This window comes from Condylura cristata, unplaced genomic scaffold (assembly GCF_000260355.1).
Source record: "Condylura cristata isolate star-nosed mole 26May11 unplaced genomic scaffold, ConCri1.0 scaffold00021, whole genome shotgun sequence".
NCBI classification, from domain to species: domain Eukaryota; kingdom Metazoa; phylum Chordata; class Mammalia; order Eulipotyphla; family Talpidae; genus Condylura; species Condylura cristata.
This window is the reverse complement of record NW_004567122.1, coordinates 12,233,611-12,253,871: the sequence shown is the minus strand read 5'-3', so window position 1 is coordinate 12,253,871 and position 20,261 is coordinate 12,233,611. Positions and strand designations below refer to the sequence as shown.

The 20,261-nt window shown below is 45.0% G+C and overlaps 1 protein-coding gene across 1 annotated transcript; it reads right to left on the bottom strand.

The window, feature by feature from the left end:
- Positions 1-1,461: 1,461 nt before the first annotated feature.
- ARL14EPL (ADP-ribosylation factor-like 14 effector protein-like) lies at positions 1,462-6,158 on the bottom strand. The gene is made up of 3 exons (XM_004686646.1): positions 6,063-6,158; positions 4,815-4,954; positions 1,462-1,684 (listed from the first exon to the last, which is right to left on the bottom strand). Exons 1-3 carry the CDS (start codon positions 6,156-6,158, stop codon positions 1,462-1,464), a joined length of 459 nt encoding a protein of 152 aa, XP_004686703.1.
- Between the last annotated feature and the right edge of the window lie 14,103 nt (positions 6,159-20,261).

The following is a 20,261-nucleotide window of genomic DNA, read 5'->3' as shown; positions in this document are numbered from 1 at the left end:
ATACATTAGATAGCCACAGAACTTAAATGAGTGGTTCTCAAAATGTGGACCCTACCCCGCTTCAGTTTTGAGTCAGAGGGTGAGTTAGCATTAGTTTGGGAGCTTTAGGAATAGTGCACACAGGAACTTTGGGAGAATTGAAAGAGACTTTCAGAGATAAGGGCAACAAACTCCAAGGAAGGTTAATCAAATGCTCCAAAATCAGAGACAGAGGATGTTCCTGGAGAAGGGCGGGGTTCTTTGACTTAGATCTCTGTGGGAGTCTTTGATAAGAGCTGTGATGCAGGAAGACTCTAAACACAGTAGCAGATTAAATAAGACCACTGAGAATTAACCAATCACAGAGAAGCTGATAGAAATTTAAAATAATTAGGGAAAGTATATATTCCTGAAGCATCACTCCATAATGAGAATGGTGGAAATACTGCACTTAAAGTGATCTTCCCTGGTGATGCCAGGGGTTAGTTAAGGCAAGGAACTGTGGAGCTATCTGGAGCCACCCCAGCGTGAGTTCGATCCCCAGCCAGGGAGCTGACCCACAAGGGCAGCAGACCTCTCCTGTCTCACCCACCTGCTGCTCCCCTCAGCAGTGTACTTTGATTAATTTGTCTGTTCTGTCCCCCACTCTGTCTCTGGGGAATCCTCTCACCATCACACCCTGCATCTCTGGGTTGTACCCCAGTTCTTGTGTGCATAAATAAATATTTTTTTTTTAAAAAAATTTATTGCATTTCAAGATATGGGTTGAATATTGTGTAGGAGGTGGATAACAGCCTTAACTGATTTTTCCTTATAATTGTCGATTTTTGAGCATAACAGTCAACTTTTCCAGAATCATCTAAATTTTCCCCTTAGAAAACATTTCTGAAATACTGATCCTGAAAGTTAAAAAAAAGTAAACCATAGGGTTTTGGGGTATGCTAGCCCTAACTTCTCCATTTTTCATGTAAAATAAACATTTTGATAGACTACTTTAACAAATTTTAATATTATTAAAACAATAAAAAAGAATGTTGTGGACATACAGTACAAAGTCACAACATTTCCCTCTTGCCAAAAACCCTCAACGACAATTCTGACTTAGAACGAGCAATGTGTAAAAATTGATGGGAACTACAAAATAAAATTTTGCTTCTGTGTCTATGTAAGAAAAAAATGACAGAATACTGAACATCTTAAAACTGCATTTTTTTTCAGGAAAAGCAGAGAAGAAAAGGAATTTTCATTTGAGGACTTTGTGGAGATGGGGGTGCTGGTGAGAGACCCACTCATGGTGACATTCTGTGGTGGTAAGAGAGGGTGGAGGGATGTCAGCATTTCTCCAGATGGTTCCACAAATTCCGAGAACACGAGTCTTGAGGATGTTTATCCAGCACTTCCCCCAATACGGAGAATTCACTGAGAGAAAGGGTTGACTTAAGTGTCAAGAAGAGCAAACAGATCTGTCCATATGGGCAGCCCCTAGTCAGGAACGCTGAACGGCAGCGCGCTGATGACCTCTCCAGATTCCGTGACGATGGCGTCATACACCCAGCGTCGGTTGCAGCGGCATTCCGGCCCACACTTGTTGGAGTTGCATTTGGGGCAGGGGTAAAAGCAACCCAGGCAGTTTTTCTCCAGGCAGTCACACAGGTCGGCGTCGTTACAGAGGAGACGGCCGCTCTTGTCATACTTCCTCATCACTCTGCCAAGACAAGAATGGCGCTACCATGGTGGGCAACATCCCTCAGCAGGGAGCGAATGTGGCCCTGTAGCCACATTCGTCCTCAGCTCTGAGGAAACATTACCCGGCAGCACTTCAGAACAGTACATGGTGGTGACATCCCCAGAAATTGGGTCAACCCAGCACGGACTTGCATTTCCCAGCCTACTAGGAATCTTATATTGCACCTAAACAAATTATGAGGGCTGGCTGATTCAAGTTTCTGCCTACAAATGTCTCCTGTGTCCTTCTAAATGACCACCCTTGATGGAATTTTCCCCTGTAAAGTATACTCTTTGTAATGCTTAAGAACATGCGATATGGCAAATGCAATTACATTTTGGAATGACCCGAGATAAACATCAGAAAGGTCAGCTAGGACACCACCCTCATTTAAAAACAACACTCCTTGGCTCAGTCCCCAGGGCCATTGCTCTGCTCCCTTTCTGATTCTGATTTTTACCCAGTGGTCTGGAGAAAGTAGGTGAAGAAGAGGGTAGAATCCATCCCAAGTTGAGGGAAGGCATGCGATTCTGTCCCAGCAAAGCTTCCAAACCTCACACACGTTCTCTGTCAGCCTTGACAACATGTGCAGGAGACAAAGGCTATCACAAGAATTTCACCTTCCTCTCCAAACCAAGCATTTTGAAATAATCACCGGCTGCCTAAAGCCTCGGAGAGACAATGGTCCCTCTCTGCAGCTTGCTCTCAGAACAGTAAGACCAGTTGAATTTTTTTAAAGGCTGCCCCTAAACTACTGTGGTGAAATTAGGGGCTGTGGAACCTATTTCGAGTCAGATTCCTTCTTGTCTCTAACTGTCATAAAGAGGTTTCTAGATAAAAGACTCAACTCCCTATCAGCAACCATAAGAGATTGTGCACTCGTGATTTCTCTGTATTGAGGTTAAACTGATGTGGGTAGAACATCAAGGCCCTGTTCTCTCTTTATCAGTGGCTAGGGGAAAAAAAAAAAAAAAAAAACAACAACAACAGGAAGGCCAGCGCCACTGTCATTGTTCCAAAGACTCTACACTGCACTTCTCTGCCTGAAGACTCCTTTCACCAGCCCAGAATGTCCAACAATCTTAGACTTAGAACTTAGACCAGTCCCCTGGACTCCTGACCCCCTGAACCTTGACTCGGGTGGACCACAGCTTGGAAGAGCCCTATACTCAAACCAATGCCTTCTTCTTTGAAAAAAATACAGATTTATTTATTTATGCATACAAGAACTGAGGAGCAGAACAGGCAGATGTACTGAAATCCACTGCTGAGGGGAGCAGCAGGTGACACAGGAGAGGTCTGCTGCGCCACGTGGGTCAGCTCCCTGCCCAGGGATTGAACTTGTGCTACAGTGGCAGCTAGAAGCTTCGTAGTGCTGAGACTCAAGCCCTTGTACCTGCAGAGAGCCCCTCAAATGCCTTCTTGATTACACTATAGCCTGCTTATTTCTCAGTGGGCACAGCCATCCACTGCCTATTTTAGCTAAATACTCTTCCTCTTCAGGTAAGTACTCTAGCTCCAGCCCCTTCCTTTTGCTACCAAAGCAGGAAGAAGGTTGGGGATCATTACATGTACTCATTATGGTTCCTTATCACACTTTGGAGGAATGACTCCCGATGACAATCTACACTGGAAGTATTTCATCTGTGGAATGAAAGCCCCACTCCACCAAGGCTGCCACATGGCTAGGTCACTCCAGGCGTGTTGCTGTTCCTTTTCTGCAATTTCTTTTTTCTATTCTGTCAATACACCACAGCCTGAGATTCATCCTTCACAGTAATGTAGCTGTAACCACTCATTTTCCCTTCTCTCTATATATCCCATGTAAGAATATGTGTTACTTATCTTTTTTATTACAGGTGGACATTGGAAGATTACTACTTTACTTACTTTGCCATTAAGTTATAAAACTTCTGGGGCCCTCCCTCATGGCCCAAGGGGTTAAAGTGCAGCACTGTGAAGCCACAGCTGCCTGAGTTCGATCCCCGGCCAGGGAGCTGACCCACACGGTACAGCAGACCTCTCCTGTCTCACCCGCTGCTCCCCTCAGCAGTGTTTCTCAGTAGATCTACCTGTTCTGCTCCCCACTCTGTCTCTGGTGAACCCTCTCATTCCCCCCCCCACCTCTGGCCTACACCCTAGTTCTTATATGCATAAATAAATAAATATTTAAAAATAAAACAAAAAAGAAAGAATTTTTTAAAAAGTTATGAAACTTCTGGAATACATATTCTGTTGCACATGCCCAAGTTTTCCTGGGGTATCATGCAGGAGGGAAGATGTTAGCCTACAATGAATGTAAGTAACAGCAAGCTAAATAGGGGTGGTGCCATTTTGCACCCACGCACAATGACACTGTCTGACTAACCTCTTTGCCTTTTTGAGGCGTGAATCGCTTTTTCACCTTACACTAACGAGGCTCAGTATCCTGGGTGTTATTACTCTTCTCTTCTGTGAAATGTCTGTTGGTTGTCTGGCTTATTTTTCTCTTAGGATATGAACTTTGCCATACTGATTTGTAGGATTCTGTCTATATTCTGATCTGATCTTTGAAATCTTAAATACCTTCTCCTACTTTGTGATTGTCTCCCACGCATGGGGGGCAGGTATTATAACACAGTGGTCCCCAGAGAAAGAGGAGGTTCCAGGTTCCTGGCCTCACCCAAGGAAGGGTGAAGCTGCCTTGGGACAATGTCTTTTAACAAACAAATTCTTCATTTTAATGTCACTAAATGGATCAACTTTTTCCTGGTGTTTTGCTTAGTTTCTACTTCTGCTGTGCTAACAACCCTTATATTTCATGATTGTTCTGTGCCTATTTGAGAACTGAATCCATTCCCAATATTCTATTATTTCTCTTTCAAGTGATGCCTCTTCTTACTGTTAATCACCTTACTAAGACATTAATTTCATCTCAGGGCTTCTGAATTCTTTTAAAAAACTGATTCCATTTTGAGGTTATAGTCTAGGTCCAATGTCACATGGGTGACATTGTATTATAGAAAATACTGCTAACCCATAAAAAAAAAGGCCACCTTTAATGACTCTGTCAAGGAGAATTCACACATATTATAAACTCACAGATCAAACAGAGCAAATCATGCCTTACTTGTGTTTTGCACAAAAGTACTCATTCATCTTTGACATCCGGGCTTTCTTTTTCTGCTGCCTTGTTTCAGGATTAAAGTCTGCTACCTGTGGTCCAGGGTTTTGAAATGCCAAACATTTTAACTGCCTCTCGATCTGTTGCTATGAAACAAATAAAAGATCAAGTCTAAGAACTGCATCTTTTTACTGGTTTGACATATCAAAAAGAATTCCCCATAAGTCTGAATTTGTGACATGAAAGTCTAAATGTTTTCATCTAGAGAAGTAAAACTTTATCAGATGAAGTTTCCAAAACGATGTAAATTTTGTCAAAGTAGGTTATTTTTTTTCTGAATAAAGAAATGTATGGTATAAAACTCACAAAAGTGTAAAAACCAGTCAGGTGAGATACAGGATGCACACCTGAATATACCTGTAAAAGGCCATGGACACCTCCCACAGGTTTTAGCTAGAGAAGCCAGCAAGTTGTGCTTTGGTCCTGAAACCATGGGGAGACTCCACACAGTTCTCCCCTCCAGGGTTAAGGGACCCCCACCCCAAACCCCACACTCAGAGTCACTCCATGAGGGTGCCTCTGTCAAACACAGCTTTAAGAATCCACTGTCAAGACCAAATTTGAAGAAACCGTGCTACCTGACTTTCTAGAATATTCTCAGAAATCTCATTGGGAGGATATTTATAATTTGAAATTAAATGGAGAACAGAACCAACAAAGATCCTTCAATGACCCTGATAACATCTTTAAACGTGCACCATACCACACATGTCATGAGGGTAGGATATACTCTTAAATTGACTTTTTGAAGAAAATAATAAAAACAGCCCCCGCCCCCAATTTGTGTGCTGACATCTGCACAAAATTCTATACCTGGAAACAAGGCAAAGGGAATTTTTTTTTTTTAATTTGGTATATTTTTTTTAGCAGGGGGAAGAAATAGTGAGGTTTGCCAGACATAAAGAAAAATATGGAAAGTTTTGACCAGGACTAAATGAGGTCTTTACTTGGGTCAGATGAGGGGCAGATGTTCAATGCATGAATGCCAAAACAATAAACAATTTCTGGCTTTTCTGCAGTTCACTTAGTTTATTTAGTTAACTGCACCCGTCAGCCTGGGAGCGCTCACCCCATGAGCTGAGATCTTGCCTGACATGACTTAGTCCATCCACCCAAACAAGTCAGAGTACCCCAAAGATTCAAGAGCTGGGAACTCCCCAAATACCACAGAACCAGAATATCCATATACCTTACCAGCTGCTTCTGCCCAATTGGACAGCTTTTCTCAGGAGAACTTTGACCTGGGTGTTCCTCTTGCGTGGAATTGTTTTTTTCTGATGGTTCAGTCATTTCTGATCACTAAAAGAAGCAATTGAAAAACATTAAAACACATTAGTATAATACCTCCTCAGTAATTTAATCCTGAGATTTTTTTTTTTTAAGATTTATTTACTTATGCTTACAGAACTGGGGTACAGGCCAGAGGTGTGGTGGGTAAGAGGATTCACCAGAGAAAGTGGGGAGCAGAACAAGCAGATGGACAAAGTACTCTGCTGAGGGGAGCAGTGGGCAGGACAGGAGAGGTCTGCTGTGCCATGTGGGTCAGCTCCCTGGCCGGGATTGAACTCTTGCTGCAGTGGCTTCGGAGAGCTTCTTACTGTGGTGCTTTAAGCTGTTGTGCCACCAGGGAGAGGCCTAATCCTGAGATTATTCTGCTCTCTTCCTGCATCTTATTTCCCTCAGAGCAAGATTTCCTTAGGAAAGTCATCTGCAGGGCCTCCCTAGAGGCACAGGAGTTAAAAACAGCCACTATCAACTATCCAGCCACCAGGGAGCTGACCTGCCCGCTGCTCCCCTCAGCAGTGTATCTCAGTAGATCTGCCTGTTCTGCTCTCCACGCCGTCTCTGGCGACTCCTCTCACCACTCCCACACCCCCCATCACCTCTGGCCTGCTACCCCTGTTCTTGTATGCATAAGTAAGTAAACCTTATAAAGAAAAAAGCCATCTGTACTCCTGGCATCGTTTTTTTAGGCTCACACTTGTCTTTGACTCCCCCATACCTCTTTCCTACCCTGCCTGGCGTTCCATGGGCAAAGCTTTTACAGTTCCTAGCATCATCGCCTGATCTCAAGCTAACAACTATGAGAGCAGCAGCCCTTCTTAGACTTCCACTCTTCACCCTCTACGCTCACTCCCTTGGAAGCAAGTGAGACACAGGAATGTCATTTACCACCACCACTTCAGCTGTCACCTCCTCAGGGCTCGCTCCCCCAAGCTGCCTCACAAAACCCTGGCCTCCTCACTCAACTTCTCTGAAAAATTTCTCATATAACTGGTACTAAAAGGAAGAAGACCCGGTGTGTGGCTGGGGTAACTCTCACACAGAAGCCAGATGCAGAGACCGGCAGTTCACGATGCTCCTCGGGGGGGGCCGCTGCCTGTCCCTCCCGTCAGTCCAGCAGGGAACCAGTTTGCTGGCTCTCGCCAAGGAACAACGGCATCCCAATTTACTGAGTCAGTTGGCATCAGAACTTGACCTGCCAACTGGAAATTCCGCCTGCCTCCACATATTGTGATTCTCCCCACCAAGTCTCTGGACACTCCTGAAGTCAGTGCCTCCGTTCTCAACATCAGGTAAGGGAAGGAAGTTGATTTTGCTTTCTTGATAGCCCTAATGTAACAAATACAGGTCTGAAGGACTCCACCCCCACTCCAGATACTGGAACTACAAATCCCTTCAATACCAAGGAGAAGCACGCGGGGACGTGAGGGAGGAGCTGAGCAGCCAGGTTAGGGTAAAACCGGACATGTGGGCTCTGGGGGGCTCTTGGCCTGGTGGTTCGTGGCTGGTCACTTGGCTCTCGATTGGTCTTCAGTGTGCTGGTGGAGTCCAAGTCAGCAGAACTGGTAGGAAATTCTAGTTAACTCGTATTTCTCTCTCTTTTTCCCTGGGTTATTCCTTTACATTTCTCCTTGTAAATAAACCCATTATCACACTTTTTTGTGTGTGTCCACAGTACAATTGAATCTTAAGCGCGCGGGTGAGGACCCACAGACAGGCAACCCAGTTCACATTGGGGGGCCCTGTAATACTAAGGTGGATTCTTTCCATGCACTATCAGGTAGACCCCACAGTAAAGATGGTAAGGAGTGTGCCCTCCCTGGTGGTGCAGCGGGTTAAAGCACAGCACTAAGAAGCTAAAGCCACTTCCGCATGAGTTCGATCCCTGTCTGGAGGTGATCCATAGGGCGGCAGACCTCTCCTGACCTGCCCGCTGCTCCCCTCAGCAGTGTACTTTGTCCATCTGCCTGTTTTGCTCCCCACTCTGTCTCTAGTGAATCCTCTCATCGCCCCAGCACTTCTGGCCTGTACCCCAGGTCTGTAGGCAGAAATAAATAAATCTTTAAAAAAAAATAGATGGTAAGGATTGCTACTGATGAAGGGCAACAGAGAAACTGAAAGGAGGCACCCCAAGACCAGAAACCTGGCCCACATAGTGTCAAGAGCTGGAGATGGGAGCAGCAGGGATTAACACAGCTATTAACCCAGCTATAGGAGCTAAGCTACTCAAGTGCCAACACCTAGATGTTGGGCACAAGACTCAAGCAGGTATCAGACAGCTACTGGGAGCTTCAGGAGCTCAGACCTGAGGTGAAGATATGGAACAAAGAACAAACCGCCCACCTACTGAGAGAAGATGATAAAACCTAACCTCCCCCACAAAGGCGCAACAGTCTTTCTACCCACCTGCGACTATGCAGGTGCTTCTTTCCACCCATTCTCTTCCTCCTGCCTGCCCGTAACTTACACCTGCCCGGGCTTCTCTGTACTGACTTCCCCAGCGGAGGCCGCTCCCCTAAGGCCGCCTGCCTGCGACCATGCAGGTCTCTCCCAGCAAACCTGTCCCTCTCAGGGCAGCTCTTCCTGCCTGCTGTGTCTATGTGAGTGTCCTGTACCTTGCTGTCCTTTTCCCTAACAAGCCTGCTCTTTTAAAATATAACCAACGTCTACATATATACAATGGAATATTACTTAGCAACCAAAAAAGAGAAACACATGTCTTTTGCAGCAACTTGGATGGAGCTGGAAAAGATCATGCTTAGTGAGATAAGCCAGAAAGAGAAAGAAAAATACTGGATGGTTTCACTCATAGCAGGAGTATAATGGACCAGGCAAGAAAATAACAAGAATAATGAACAGAGACATTTTGTGGGGGTGGAGTGGGGAATGGGATCAAAAACGGGGTGGGAGGAGGGAAATGCACGGGATTATGGTGATGGCAAATGGTTGACTTGGTGATGGGAAACCCGTGGGGATTACAATTGAGATGGAAAAAAAATGTACAAAATGATGTAAAAATAAACTTTTGTAATAATAAAAAATATATATATATATGTATGTATATATATCCAACGTCTCTGTCTCATGGAGAAACCCGTCAGGACAATTCACCACCTGCCATGAAGGAGAGCTCTGGTGAAACATGTCCCAGAGTGAACCCCAAGACTCCACTCTCCAAACCCACTGATTCTACAAACGATCTCACTAGCACCACCGGCAGCAGTAGTAATGTAAGAGGGTCACCTCCAGGGAAAGAGGAGTGTCCACCCTAAGGAACGGTGGAACTGGGCAGGGAGGTGAGTTTAGAAAAGACTGGAAAGAGCAAGAAGGGAGGAAGGGGCAGGAGAGAGGAAGACCGGCGGGGAGGAGGCACAGTTTGCAGAGGGACATGTGAGGATCTGCTCTTTCCTGTGGGTCCCCACCACAAGGGGCCTTACACTGTGTCAAGCTTTTTGGGCCTCTGTGGCCCCGCTTTGGGCTGACCCTGTTTGGCTGGGCATTTACTCAGAAGGGGATGGGTGACTTTGGGTGCTTGATTTGGAAATGATCTTCTTTCTCTTCTCTCTGTCACCTACTACTTGCATCGATGTTCTTTTCCATTGAAGTTTTTACACACGAAGAGTATGTTTCGCCATTTACTGCAGAGAACTTGACGATGTCAAGGCCTCCTCTTTGTCATTGACATGGAAATCACCTCCCTGCTTCTTGACAGTCTCACCACCCAGGGTGGCTTTCTCCAGGGTTCAGTAACCATCCCCCCAACAGGTAATCAGCAGGGAAGGGAGGGCCCCTGCCTGCCAGTCTCTGTGGGAGGACAGAAGCCTAACTGGGATTCAGTGAGTGCCAATTAGCAAACACAGGTGGCCTCATCACAGAGAAAAACGTTTGCAAATTGGGGACCAACTCAGTGTTCTCACCACAGTCCACAGACCCACTCCCCCCACAGCCCCCCACTGCCCTGTGGTATATTCCTCCTGCCTTTTGCCCCAGGGGTGTTGAGCTCAGGTGGAGTTCTGGTCTTTAATATACAAAGCCTTAAATAACATCTCCTTTGCCCATTTCATTTTATCCAATGCAAATTGGGCTTTGATATCTTAACAGGCAATTTCCTTCAGCCAAATATTCCTGTGTGGTTTCCAACTGTCTGAAGAGAAGAACACATAAAACTGTTGTAAAAATGGTGAATTCCCTTTGAACCCCAGTTCTACTGGAGTTACAAAAGTGGTAGAGAACCTTGGTGATCTATTGATCTATAGAGGCAGCAAGGTCTCCAGGTGTGTAACGGTCTCCCAGCCAGTCTTGCTATGGGATCGTGAAGTTATTGTCCCTGTTTTCTGCCCAACCCCTATGCACCAAGACATCGTTTGTAGTTCCATGTCAGAAATATCTTCATCTCATCCTATTAAGAGACGTGCGTGACTTCCCCTGTCAGTGATATCAGCGTCCCTGGCCTATGGGTGCGGGTCCATCATTCCAGGATCACCCCGCCCTGTCCTCACTCAGGCCAGAGCTCCCTCCCTCGCTGCTTCCATGCACACATGCCCCTTCGGCCTTCCCTTTTCAACTCTGGTCCCTCTCTGCTCTAGAAAGCCTTACCTATCATTCTACCACCCCATACAAAATTCCTTTGGGAACTTCCTCAAAAAAGTCCTATCAGGCCCTCGCTGGTGGTGCAGCGGGTTAAAGCACTAAGAAGCTAAAGCCACTTCCGCATGAGTTTGATTCCCACCTGCCCCGGAGGAGATCCACATGGCGCGGCAGACCTCTCCTGACCCGCCCTCTGCTCCCCTCAACAGTGTACTTCGTTGGTCTGCCTGTTCTGCCCCCCACTCTGTCTCTGGTGAATCCTCTCACCCTCTGCATCTCTGACCTGTACCCCAGTTCTATATGAATAAATAAATAAATCTTTTAAAAAAAAAGTCCTATCAAAAGGGTTCCTTAACCTGCCCTCGCTGGTGGCACAACACAGCACTATGAAGCTATCTGCAGCCACTGCAGCATGAGTTCCATCCCTGGACAGGGAGGTGACCCACATGGCACAGCAGACCTCTTCTGACCCGCCCGCTGCTCTCCTCAGCAATGTACTTCATCGATCTGCCTGTTCTGTTCCCCACTTCGTCTCTGGTGAATCCTCTCACCCCCCATACCTCTGTTCTGTACCCCAGTTCTTTGTATGCATAAATAAATCTTTTTTTTTAAACAAGTCTTTAAACCTCCTAGCTTCCCCAGGTAACAAAATTTTCTCCTATGTGAATAAATGTTGCCAATCAGGAAAAGTCAACATTGTAAGCAAGAACTTTTCCTGGAAAGGGATCCAGGTAACTGGATGGGAGAAATCAGTATCTTAGGCAAATTCTCTGTCTAAGAGGATTTTCTCGAAGGCCTCCTCGTGAAATATAGGTCTTCACAAACAGATTGGAAGGAAACCTGTCCTTTGTATCCCAATTAAAGCATGTGGAAGCTGTAATAGCAATTCACCAGGGACTGAAATTATAATTGGATTTTATTACAAGCCCAAAATATCTGTCCCAGAAAAAAAAAATGAATAAAAAGGCTCAGAACTCCTTTCCACCCGCAAGGCAGGTGTTCGGGGCTGGAGAATGCATGCATGGGCCTTGACTAAGATGCTACCGAACACAGACCTATCTTCACTAACCTCTAACAGATATTCTGGCATTTCCTTCTATGACAAAACAACCAGCAAACCTCAATAGGTTGAGCAATAGTTTTAACTTCGTTACAAGTGAAAACACTTTTCTTTCATAACCCATTAGCGTTGGTTTAGCTATGTCAACATGTTATTTATGGTCATCATTTCTTCAAAAGGATGATGGGCCTGAGACCCACTGCTAGGTTATGATTTTCTATGTTAACAATAAAACAGTTATATTGTTAAGGGGAAGGATGTCCTAAAGGAACTCTGCAGAGTCTTGTGGACTCCACCCCTTACTCCAGCTTTCTAGACCTTACCCCCTACTCCAGTGATTGGAAACTACAACTCCCAGCAGCATCAGGGAGAGAACTGTGAGGACCCAAGGGCGGAGCTAAGCAGGCATTCTGGGACTTTGGGGGATAAATAAGGTGCCATTTTGTCAAACGGGCTCTCTTGTTCGGGAAACGGCTCTTGGGACCACGTGACTGGGGGCTAGCAGTTAGTTTGTTACCAGAGGTCCAAGTCAGTCAAGTTGTAAGATACTCTATTAACTTGAATCCCTCTCTCTTTCCCTGGGTTGTTCCTTTTCCTTTCCCCTTTTGTAAATAAACCCACTATTGACCCTTTCTTGTGTGCCTGCAGTACAACTAAATTTTAGGCGCACGGCTGAGGACCCACAGACAGGCAGCCCAGTTCACACTGGGGTGCCCTGTAACAATATGACTATCACACCTTGTTTTTAACCTTTTGGTAAGTGTATTCCAATCTAATTGCTATTCTTTGTCGTCTTGCACATTTTATTGTATATGCCTACAAACATCATTTTGAGAAATGGGTCACAGACAGGAGTTAGATGGAAGGATCCATGATACGAAAAATAAGATTACGAGGCTGGGAAGATACACAACCAGCACCCACCTGCACTGCAGGTGGTAAGGAGAAGCTGCAGTGCCCAGGGGGAAGCAGCTTCTTTCCACACCCAGTACTGCAGTGAGGTGATCTCTCCTGGTTAGCTCCTTAAAACCATCCTGCCGGCCCTCCCTGGTGGCACAGCGGGTTAAAGCGTAGCACTGAGAAGCTAAAGCCACTTCCGCATGAGTTCGATTCCCGCCTGCCCGGGAGGTGACCACATGGCGTGGCAGATCTCCTGACCCACCCGCTGCTCCCCTCAGCAGTGTACTTCGTCCATCTGCCTGTTCTGCTCCCCACTCTGTCTCTGGTGAAGCCTCTCACCACCCCTGAGCCTCTGGCCTGTACCCCAGTTCTGTATGTACAAATAAATAAATCTTTAAAAAAAAAAAAAAACCATCCTGCCACTCTGCTGGGTCCCAACATTATGCCTGAAGGAAAAGCCCAAAACAGGCCTAACACCAAGAGTGGAGGCACCCCCAGGGGGCAACATGACAGAGACCCAGAGCAGGCAGGGCCAGGGTCCACCCTCGGTCCTATGAAGCTTCCTTCCAGCAACACCATCTCCCCTGAGAAGGCAGCAATCTGGTTTACATTCCACACACGTTCCTCGAGTCTCTGTAAACAGGGACCTTGAGAGGCCTGACATTTGTGTCGCTTGTGACATTCATATGCCTCCATGGTTCAGTTTTCACAAACAAGCTCTTCTTTGCATTGGTCTCTGGTCTGGGCACAGCCTTCACCTTCAAGCCTGCAACTAGTGCCTGGTTAGTGCCCAATAAAAGGCCACAACTGTCCCTTAGCAAAGGAGCTACCAGCTGAGCAACACTGTAGGCAATTTCATCACTGCAGATGGCACAGCGTCATCACATAAATGCCACACACACGAATGCGTGGTGGCGGGATGCCAGTGTCCACACCGGTGTCCCGTGACTGAAAATTTCCTGGAGCGACCCATGACTGATTCAGGTGCCTACTCTGTGCCAAACACCGCTAAGATGCTCACGTGCCAACTTCATTTTACTCCACAACACCATGAAGGACACGTAGTTATCTCCATTTTATAGATGTGGAAAACTGGGCTCCAGAAAGTTCATGTAGGTCTCACAGTTATTAATAGGGCCTGTGGGTTTGAAACCCAGCTATGTCTGGGCGGCCAAATTAAGTCCTTTCCAGGATATTACGCTGCGTTAAGATTTATTTTAATGATCACCACCATCTGTACACAGGATATTGCAGAGGGAGGAGACATAGTCAAAGCCAGCTACACAGACTCTTTCCTAAAAGAAGTTGCAGGGATAGAGGAGAGAGAATGCACTTTGGATAACCCTGAATTTGCCTGCTCTGTCTCTTCTGTCATAGCACACATCTCTGAGGGTGTGCTGGGGGGAAGCTCCCCCTCATGCACACATGCCAGCCCTCAGGACTGGATTTGGAAATCGCATCTAGGCAAAAGTAGCCTAGAAGATTCCTTCCAAAGGCGTAAGTGTGCACACCCAGGCATTTCTGCAGCACTGGGACAGGCTGAGCTTTCTGAGGGGAGCCACAGGTGAAGTCCTAGGCTTGTGCAAAATAGTCAAAGCGTCTAAACTGTGTTTATCTTTAAGCTTCAGGCCCTCCACACCCACCCTTGGCCGAAGGCTACTCTGGGGAGATCTCAGGAGAGGAAAGGTCACCCCAGGAAGAAGCTCCAGGTCTGGATCTCCTCTTTTGTGCTCTCTGAGGCCAGGGTCATGGAAGGGAATACAGCCAGAGGACTCGTGCTGGAACCAGTTAGCCTTATCTTTCCAGGGCTGTCGGCACTTCGATTTGAATGTTCCTAAGTTGATTGTGTCACATAACGGAGAATAAATCTTTTATTTTTTTTCCACTCTCTCTCCTCCCTCCGAAGGACACTAGCAACTTCACAAAGCAAAGAAGGCATCCAGTTTAAAGTCTAGCCCCAAAGTTGGTCTCTGCCTTTATGCAGTAGCAGATGATGGGGCTTTTTTCAGAGACACAATTTGCCAAATGTCCCTGGGAAAACAGAAGTAAAAGACACACACACACACAGACCCTCCAGGGATGAAGCAGCAGTGGCACTGAGTTGTCCCAGTGACAGCCATCACTGCAGAGTGCACTTTGTTGATCTCACTCAGTCTCTAGTCTTCCTTCCATACATGCTAAAAATGACAAGTCAGGGTGCCAATGGACAGGTGAGACTACTCCCACCAGGGATGCACTTGGTAAAGAGAAGCTTGGGTGCAGGGGAACAATTAAGTCATTTCCTTGCTTCTCCCTCCCAGCCAATTCAGCTGTGTTTCAGCGTTCTCTCTCTCTCTCTCTCTCTCTGTCACCACACACACACACACACACACACACACACACACACACACACACACACTTCTGTGGCTCAATATAAAATAACTGAAAATGGATATCATGTACTTAAAATAATTTGCAAGTGCACTCAGCAAAGAACTCAACAAGGTGAGAAACAACACAACCGCATAGCTGTGACTGCTAATGCCTTGACAGCTGCGATCCAGCTCTGAAACCAAACCCCAAAGACCCACCGGGGGTCACTTCCAGGGCAGCCTCCACCAGGGGCCTCTCCAGCCATACCTCATTTCTATTGGCCCCCAGGAATCAGCCACTTCAGTTCTCCTTTGCAATCATAAGGATTCTAAAAGCCAGACACCTGTCCTTGGAAACCACAGAAGGGAACTCCTGGAGGAGACCAGAAGACCGGGAGATTCTCAGGGTATTCCTGATAAATACCTCCAGCATTACACTTGGACTTACAGTTCAGAACCTCTCATCCTGTGGGAAGGCTCTTTCTCCCAGACCCTAAGGCTCTTGGACACGCATCTCTTGGTGTCCACTTTATTTCAGGCCACACAGCAGCCAAACAACAACAGTATCCTAACACACCTGGTAAGATCACGATAGATAGTCAGAGCCCATGTAACACAGAAATATAACAATAGATGTTCAGAGCCCATGTCCCGGTGAGCTGCGTTTGCTTCTTCTCTCTACCAGCCTCAGAAAGAATCAGGGTAAAATGAGCTTCAGGAGAAGGGACACTTCCACAGCCAGAGGCCCTGCCTGCAGGTGACAGCAGCCTGCCGTCAAGGGGTCACAGTCAAGAGAGGTGCACGTACCTTCCAGCCGGTGAACAAGGAGGAAAGAATACTGGGGGAAAGAGAAACTATCCTGCCTGTTTGCTTTGTTTTGCTGAGAAACCATAGACCCCTCCAGGGAAAAAGTCCTCAGGCCTCTAAGGTGCTTCCACAATTTAACACTTTGATATCAGCTGTGAGGAGGAGAGATTGTTAACTCTCTATCACCGCCTTCTGTTGGAAAGTCTCACGCACTCCTCCAGCGAATATTCACCTTCTCCCCCATCTTCCATTTGCAATGAGTAATAGACTGAGAATTTAAGTTTTGAGTCCAATCCTTAGCCTTCTAGTTTGACTCGGTTTTTTGGGGGGAAAAAACCGAGTTTTTCCTTGGGAAAATGTGCTGCAACCAGAAACCATTTCCTCTCACATTTTATTTTATCATTCCTGTATATGTCTGTATAATTTTGGGGATATGTTTTCTCACCACCATATGCTTCTCTCACCCTCCACCAAGACTCCTGTGCCAGCATCCTGGTCCCTTTCTCCCCCACTCCCCCGTCCATCCCCCATTCCCTCTGGGAACCGGTGTATTTTCCCTAAAGTCTGAGTTATTTTTGTTGTGCTTTGCCAGTTTATTTTCTTTGTTGACTTAAAGTCTACCAATAAGTGAAGCCATCTGATAGCTGTCTTTCACTTTCTGACATGACATATTTTGCCTTGAAGGGTTTAACTAATGTCAACATCCAATTATTCCCTTTTTTCCCCCCATAATCTTGAAAGCAATGACTTCCTTCCTCCCGTCCTTCCTCCCTCTCTCCCCTTCCTCCCTATTGAATCTCACTGCTTTACAACATGTAAATTTCATTGTTCAGCATTGAGAATTAACAATTACATATACTACAATAAGTTCACTGCTATCAGAGGCTGAAAAAAAGTGCAGTCCCAAGAGCGTATAAACCCAGTGATCTGCTAAGCTAAGTCATGTATTCATCTCTAAAGAACAGGCCTTCAACCACTGTCATCTGCCATGAAGACTCATATTTGTCATGAGTCATTAAAATCACTCCACAGGCACATGAGTAACCACCCTGTTTATTTGTGAATCATAGAATAAAATCGCCAATTCATTCCAAATTACTTTCGCTGCAAAGAACAAGAAAAGGCAACAAAATCTTCCAGTACAATAGCTCACATCTGGCAGTGAAGTAAAACCTCAAGGTGGTAGCAGACGTAGGTAAATTTGACCTGAACTATACCTCCATGAAGCAACTGCCTTATTTTTGAGATGACTAAGTAAATCTGACATATCAAACATTGCCAACCGGCCACTAAGCTTTGCTACATTTTACAACAGGTAAATCCCCTGCCACACATCTCCGCAATCGATTGCACCTTACAAAAACACATCCTTTGCCTGTGGAGAAAAAGGAACTCTCCTGCACTGCTGGTGGGAATGCAAACTAGTACAACCACTATGGAAAACTGTTTGGAGGGTCCTTAAACTGCTAAACATGGAGCTTCCCTACGGCCCAGCAATCCCACTCCTAGGTATCTACCCAAAAAGACACAAAAACACTGATTGAAAAAAGACACCTGCACCCCCATGTTTATTGCTGCTTTATTTACAATTGGAAAGACATGGAAACAGCCCAAATGCCCCAAAGTGGGTGACTGGATTAAAAAGATGTGGTACATATACACAATGGAATATTACTCAGCAACCAAAAAAATAAACACATGCCTTTTGCAGCAACATGGAGGAAGCTGGAAAAGATCATGCTTAGTGAGATAAGCCAGAAAGAAAAGGAAAAATACCAGATGGTTTTGCTCATAGCAGGCATATAAAGGACCAGGTGAGAAAATAATAATGATAAATAACTATATACCAGAGACATGTTGTGGGGGTAAAATGGGGAACGGGATCAAAAATAGTGGGGAGAAGGAAGTGCATGGGAATGTGGTGATGGCACAGGGTGATTTGGTGTTGGGAAGCCCACGGGGATTACAACTGAGATGGAAAAAAGCACAAAATGATGTAAAAATAAACTAAAAAAATCAATAAAATATTACCATTGGGGGAAAAAATACATCCTTTGCCAAGTCTGTGGGAAAAGACAATCTCCACTGATGTTACCTGTAGGGACAGAGGGGAAACTCCTTTCTACCCCTTTGTGTTCTTCTCTGGCTGGTCAAACAATCACATTAACCTCCGATAGCTTAGTAGGGAAAGTAAGAATAAATTTGATTAAATGCTGTCCATTTCACTGTGAATAGGGCAAACGGAGTTTTTGTATCTTGAGCTAAGGGGCTTGGGGCATAGGGGAGAAAGGAGGAGGACTCACGTGACAAAAGCAAATGCTCTCTGCCATATAGATAAGAAACTTCTCTGATCAAGAAAAGTTATTTCTGGAGATAAACCTACATCTGGACAATGCCCCCAATCTTCATTGTTCTAAGCAGATGGGGCAATGGTAAGCATTCTCCTGAGCCTGCAGGAGACCTCATCTTGAAACAACCCAGCTGGCAAGGTGACATGTTTTGGACGATCTGTTCTGGACATCTTGGAGAGGCCAGAATGAACACAAAAATTGCAAGCATAGCAAAGACCAAATGCAAGGGCAGTCATCCTAAAACTAGTCATACCAGAGAAAATCTGAAGGCTGAGGATGGTATCTAATCAAAAGACCCAACAGAAAGTGCAGATGGTTCTTAAAAATTAAAATGCTCAGGAAGTAACAGTATGCATAGGACTGACCGAAAACCATGAGTTTACAGCGATTTTTTTAACATGAAAATACAAAATAAATCAAACCAAATCACTTGCCCTGTACTAGTTCCAAGTTTCTCAAGCAAAATCTAAGAGATTTCCACATTAATGGTTTCACTGGCAAATCTTCAGAAGGGCTTTATTAAAAACCGGGAGAGAACTTTTCTAAGTTAATACCTCGAAATGTGCAAGCTCAGCATTTATTCCACTTTGACATGATTTTTACACAGAAAACATTTCTTTCCAGAGTTCTCAGATATTCTAGAGGGTCAGTTGAGTGTAAGTCAACATTGGCTGCTTTTTTAAATGAAGAATTCACATACTGAAATAATGCTCCGTTCTTAATTCCTGGACAGTAGAAATCTTTGTTTATAATTGCACCAACTTACTTTAACAGTTTGTAGTGTACACTAACCTGCAATTTGCACTGTACCTTAAAAGCAACACAACTCAGGAGCTTATTCATTGTACTAATGTTTATGATTATAAAATATTAAGTGTCTGGGGCCCTCCCTGGTGGCACAATGGGTTAAAGCACAGCACTAAGAAGCTATAGCCACTTCAGCATGAGTTCGATACCCGCCCTGGAGGTGACCACATGGCGTGGCAGACCTCTCCTGACCCGCCCACTGCTCCCCTCAGCATTGTACTTCCTCGATCTGCCTGTTCTGCTCCCCACTCTGTGTCTGGTGAATCCTCTCACCACCCCTGTGCTTCTGGCCTGTGCCCCAGTTCTGTATGCACAAATAAATAAATCTTTAAAAAATATATTAAGTGTCCACACTCAGCCCTACTATAATTATTTGTTAATATTCCTTACTAGTTTAATTTAGTAATGTCATATTAGATTTAACTACTCCATGGACTAATTGCCATTCTCAGGATGGCTTTTATAATTGCTGTAAATACTAAATTTGTTCCTGTTATTCTCTTTACCAGGAATAGCTTCACTTCACACCTTTAAAAATTATAACCATTTAATGTGTAACAAAAATTTAAAATAGACATCTCTGACCCAGAATTCTTCTTTGAAGAACTTCTCCCAAGGAGAGATAAAGCTCTTTGAAAAAAAAAATGGCTTTTTATATGATGCTTACAGTAGAGCGTTGCTGGTTTGGAAGAGCAAAAATCTAACAACTTAATCATCAAACAATGTTATATATTACAGTGCTGTCATTAAAACAGTATTTTGGAAATGCATTTATTGCTAGGAAGAAAAATATACATACTTTACTGTTAAGAAAGCAGATTCCAAGTGAGAAGCTATGTTTGTTTTTTTTTTCTTCTTGAGACTGCTTTTGCAAATCACATTTTTCTAGGAACATAACCACTTGTTTCCAAGACTCAAGCTTATTGACACAATTGGTCGAAACAACCACATTTTCTTTTATTTGCAGCATGTCGGTAACTCTTCCTCTTTAGTCTTCATATTATTTGTGCCTTCTCTCTGTGTTTTCGTCTTCTTAAAGTTTTTCCTTCTGTCCGCCCCTCCCCCCTCTCTCCCTCCTTCCTCCCTTCCAACTTTCCTTCCTTCTTTTTTTCTTATCTTCCCTCTTCTCCTCCTTCATCTTTCTTTCCTTTTCTTTCATGTTCTCTGTCTCTCTTCTCCCTCCTCCTCCCGTCCTCCCTTTCTTTGTATTTGGTCTTTCTAGTTCATTCTCCTCTATTCTGGTTAT

What these genes read in the sequence shown, in the direction of transcription:
- ARL14EPL (XM_004686646.1), bottom strand. Translation starts at nt 6,158, where the DNA reads ATGACTGAACCATCAGAAAAAAACAATTCCACGCAAGAGGAACACCCA. An exon ending in CAATTGGGCAGAAGCAGCTG is followed by an intron (nt 4,955 to 6,062) that starts GTAAGGTATATG and finishes TTTGTTTCATAG; the next exon opens with CAACAGATCGAGAGGCAGTT. An exon ending in TACTTTTGTGCAAAACACAA is followed by an intron (nt 1,685 to 4,814) that starts GTAAGGCATGAT and finishes TTGTCTTGGCAG; the next exon opens with AGTGATGAGGAAGTATGACA.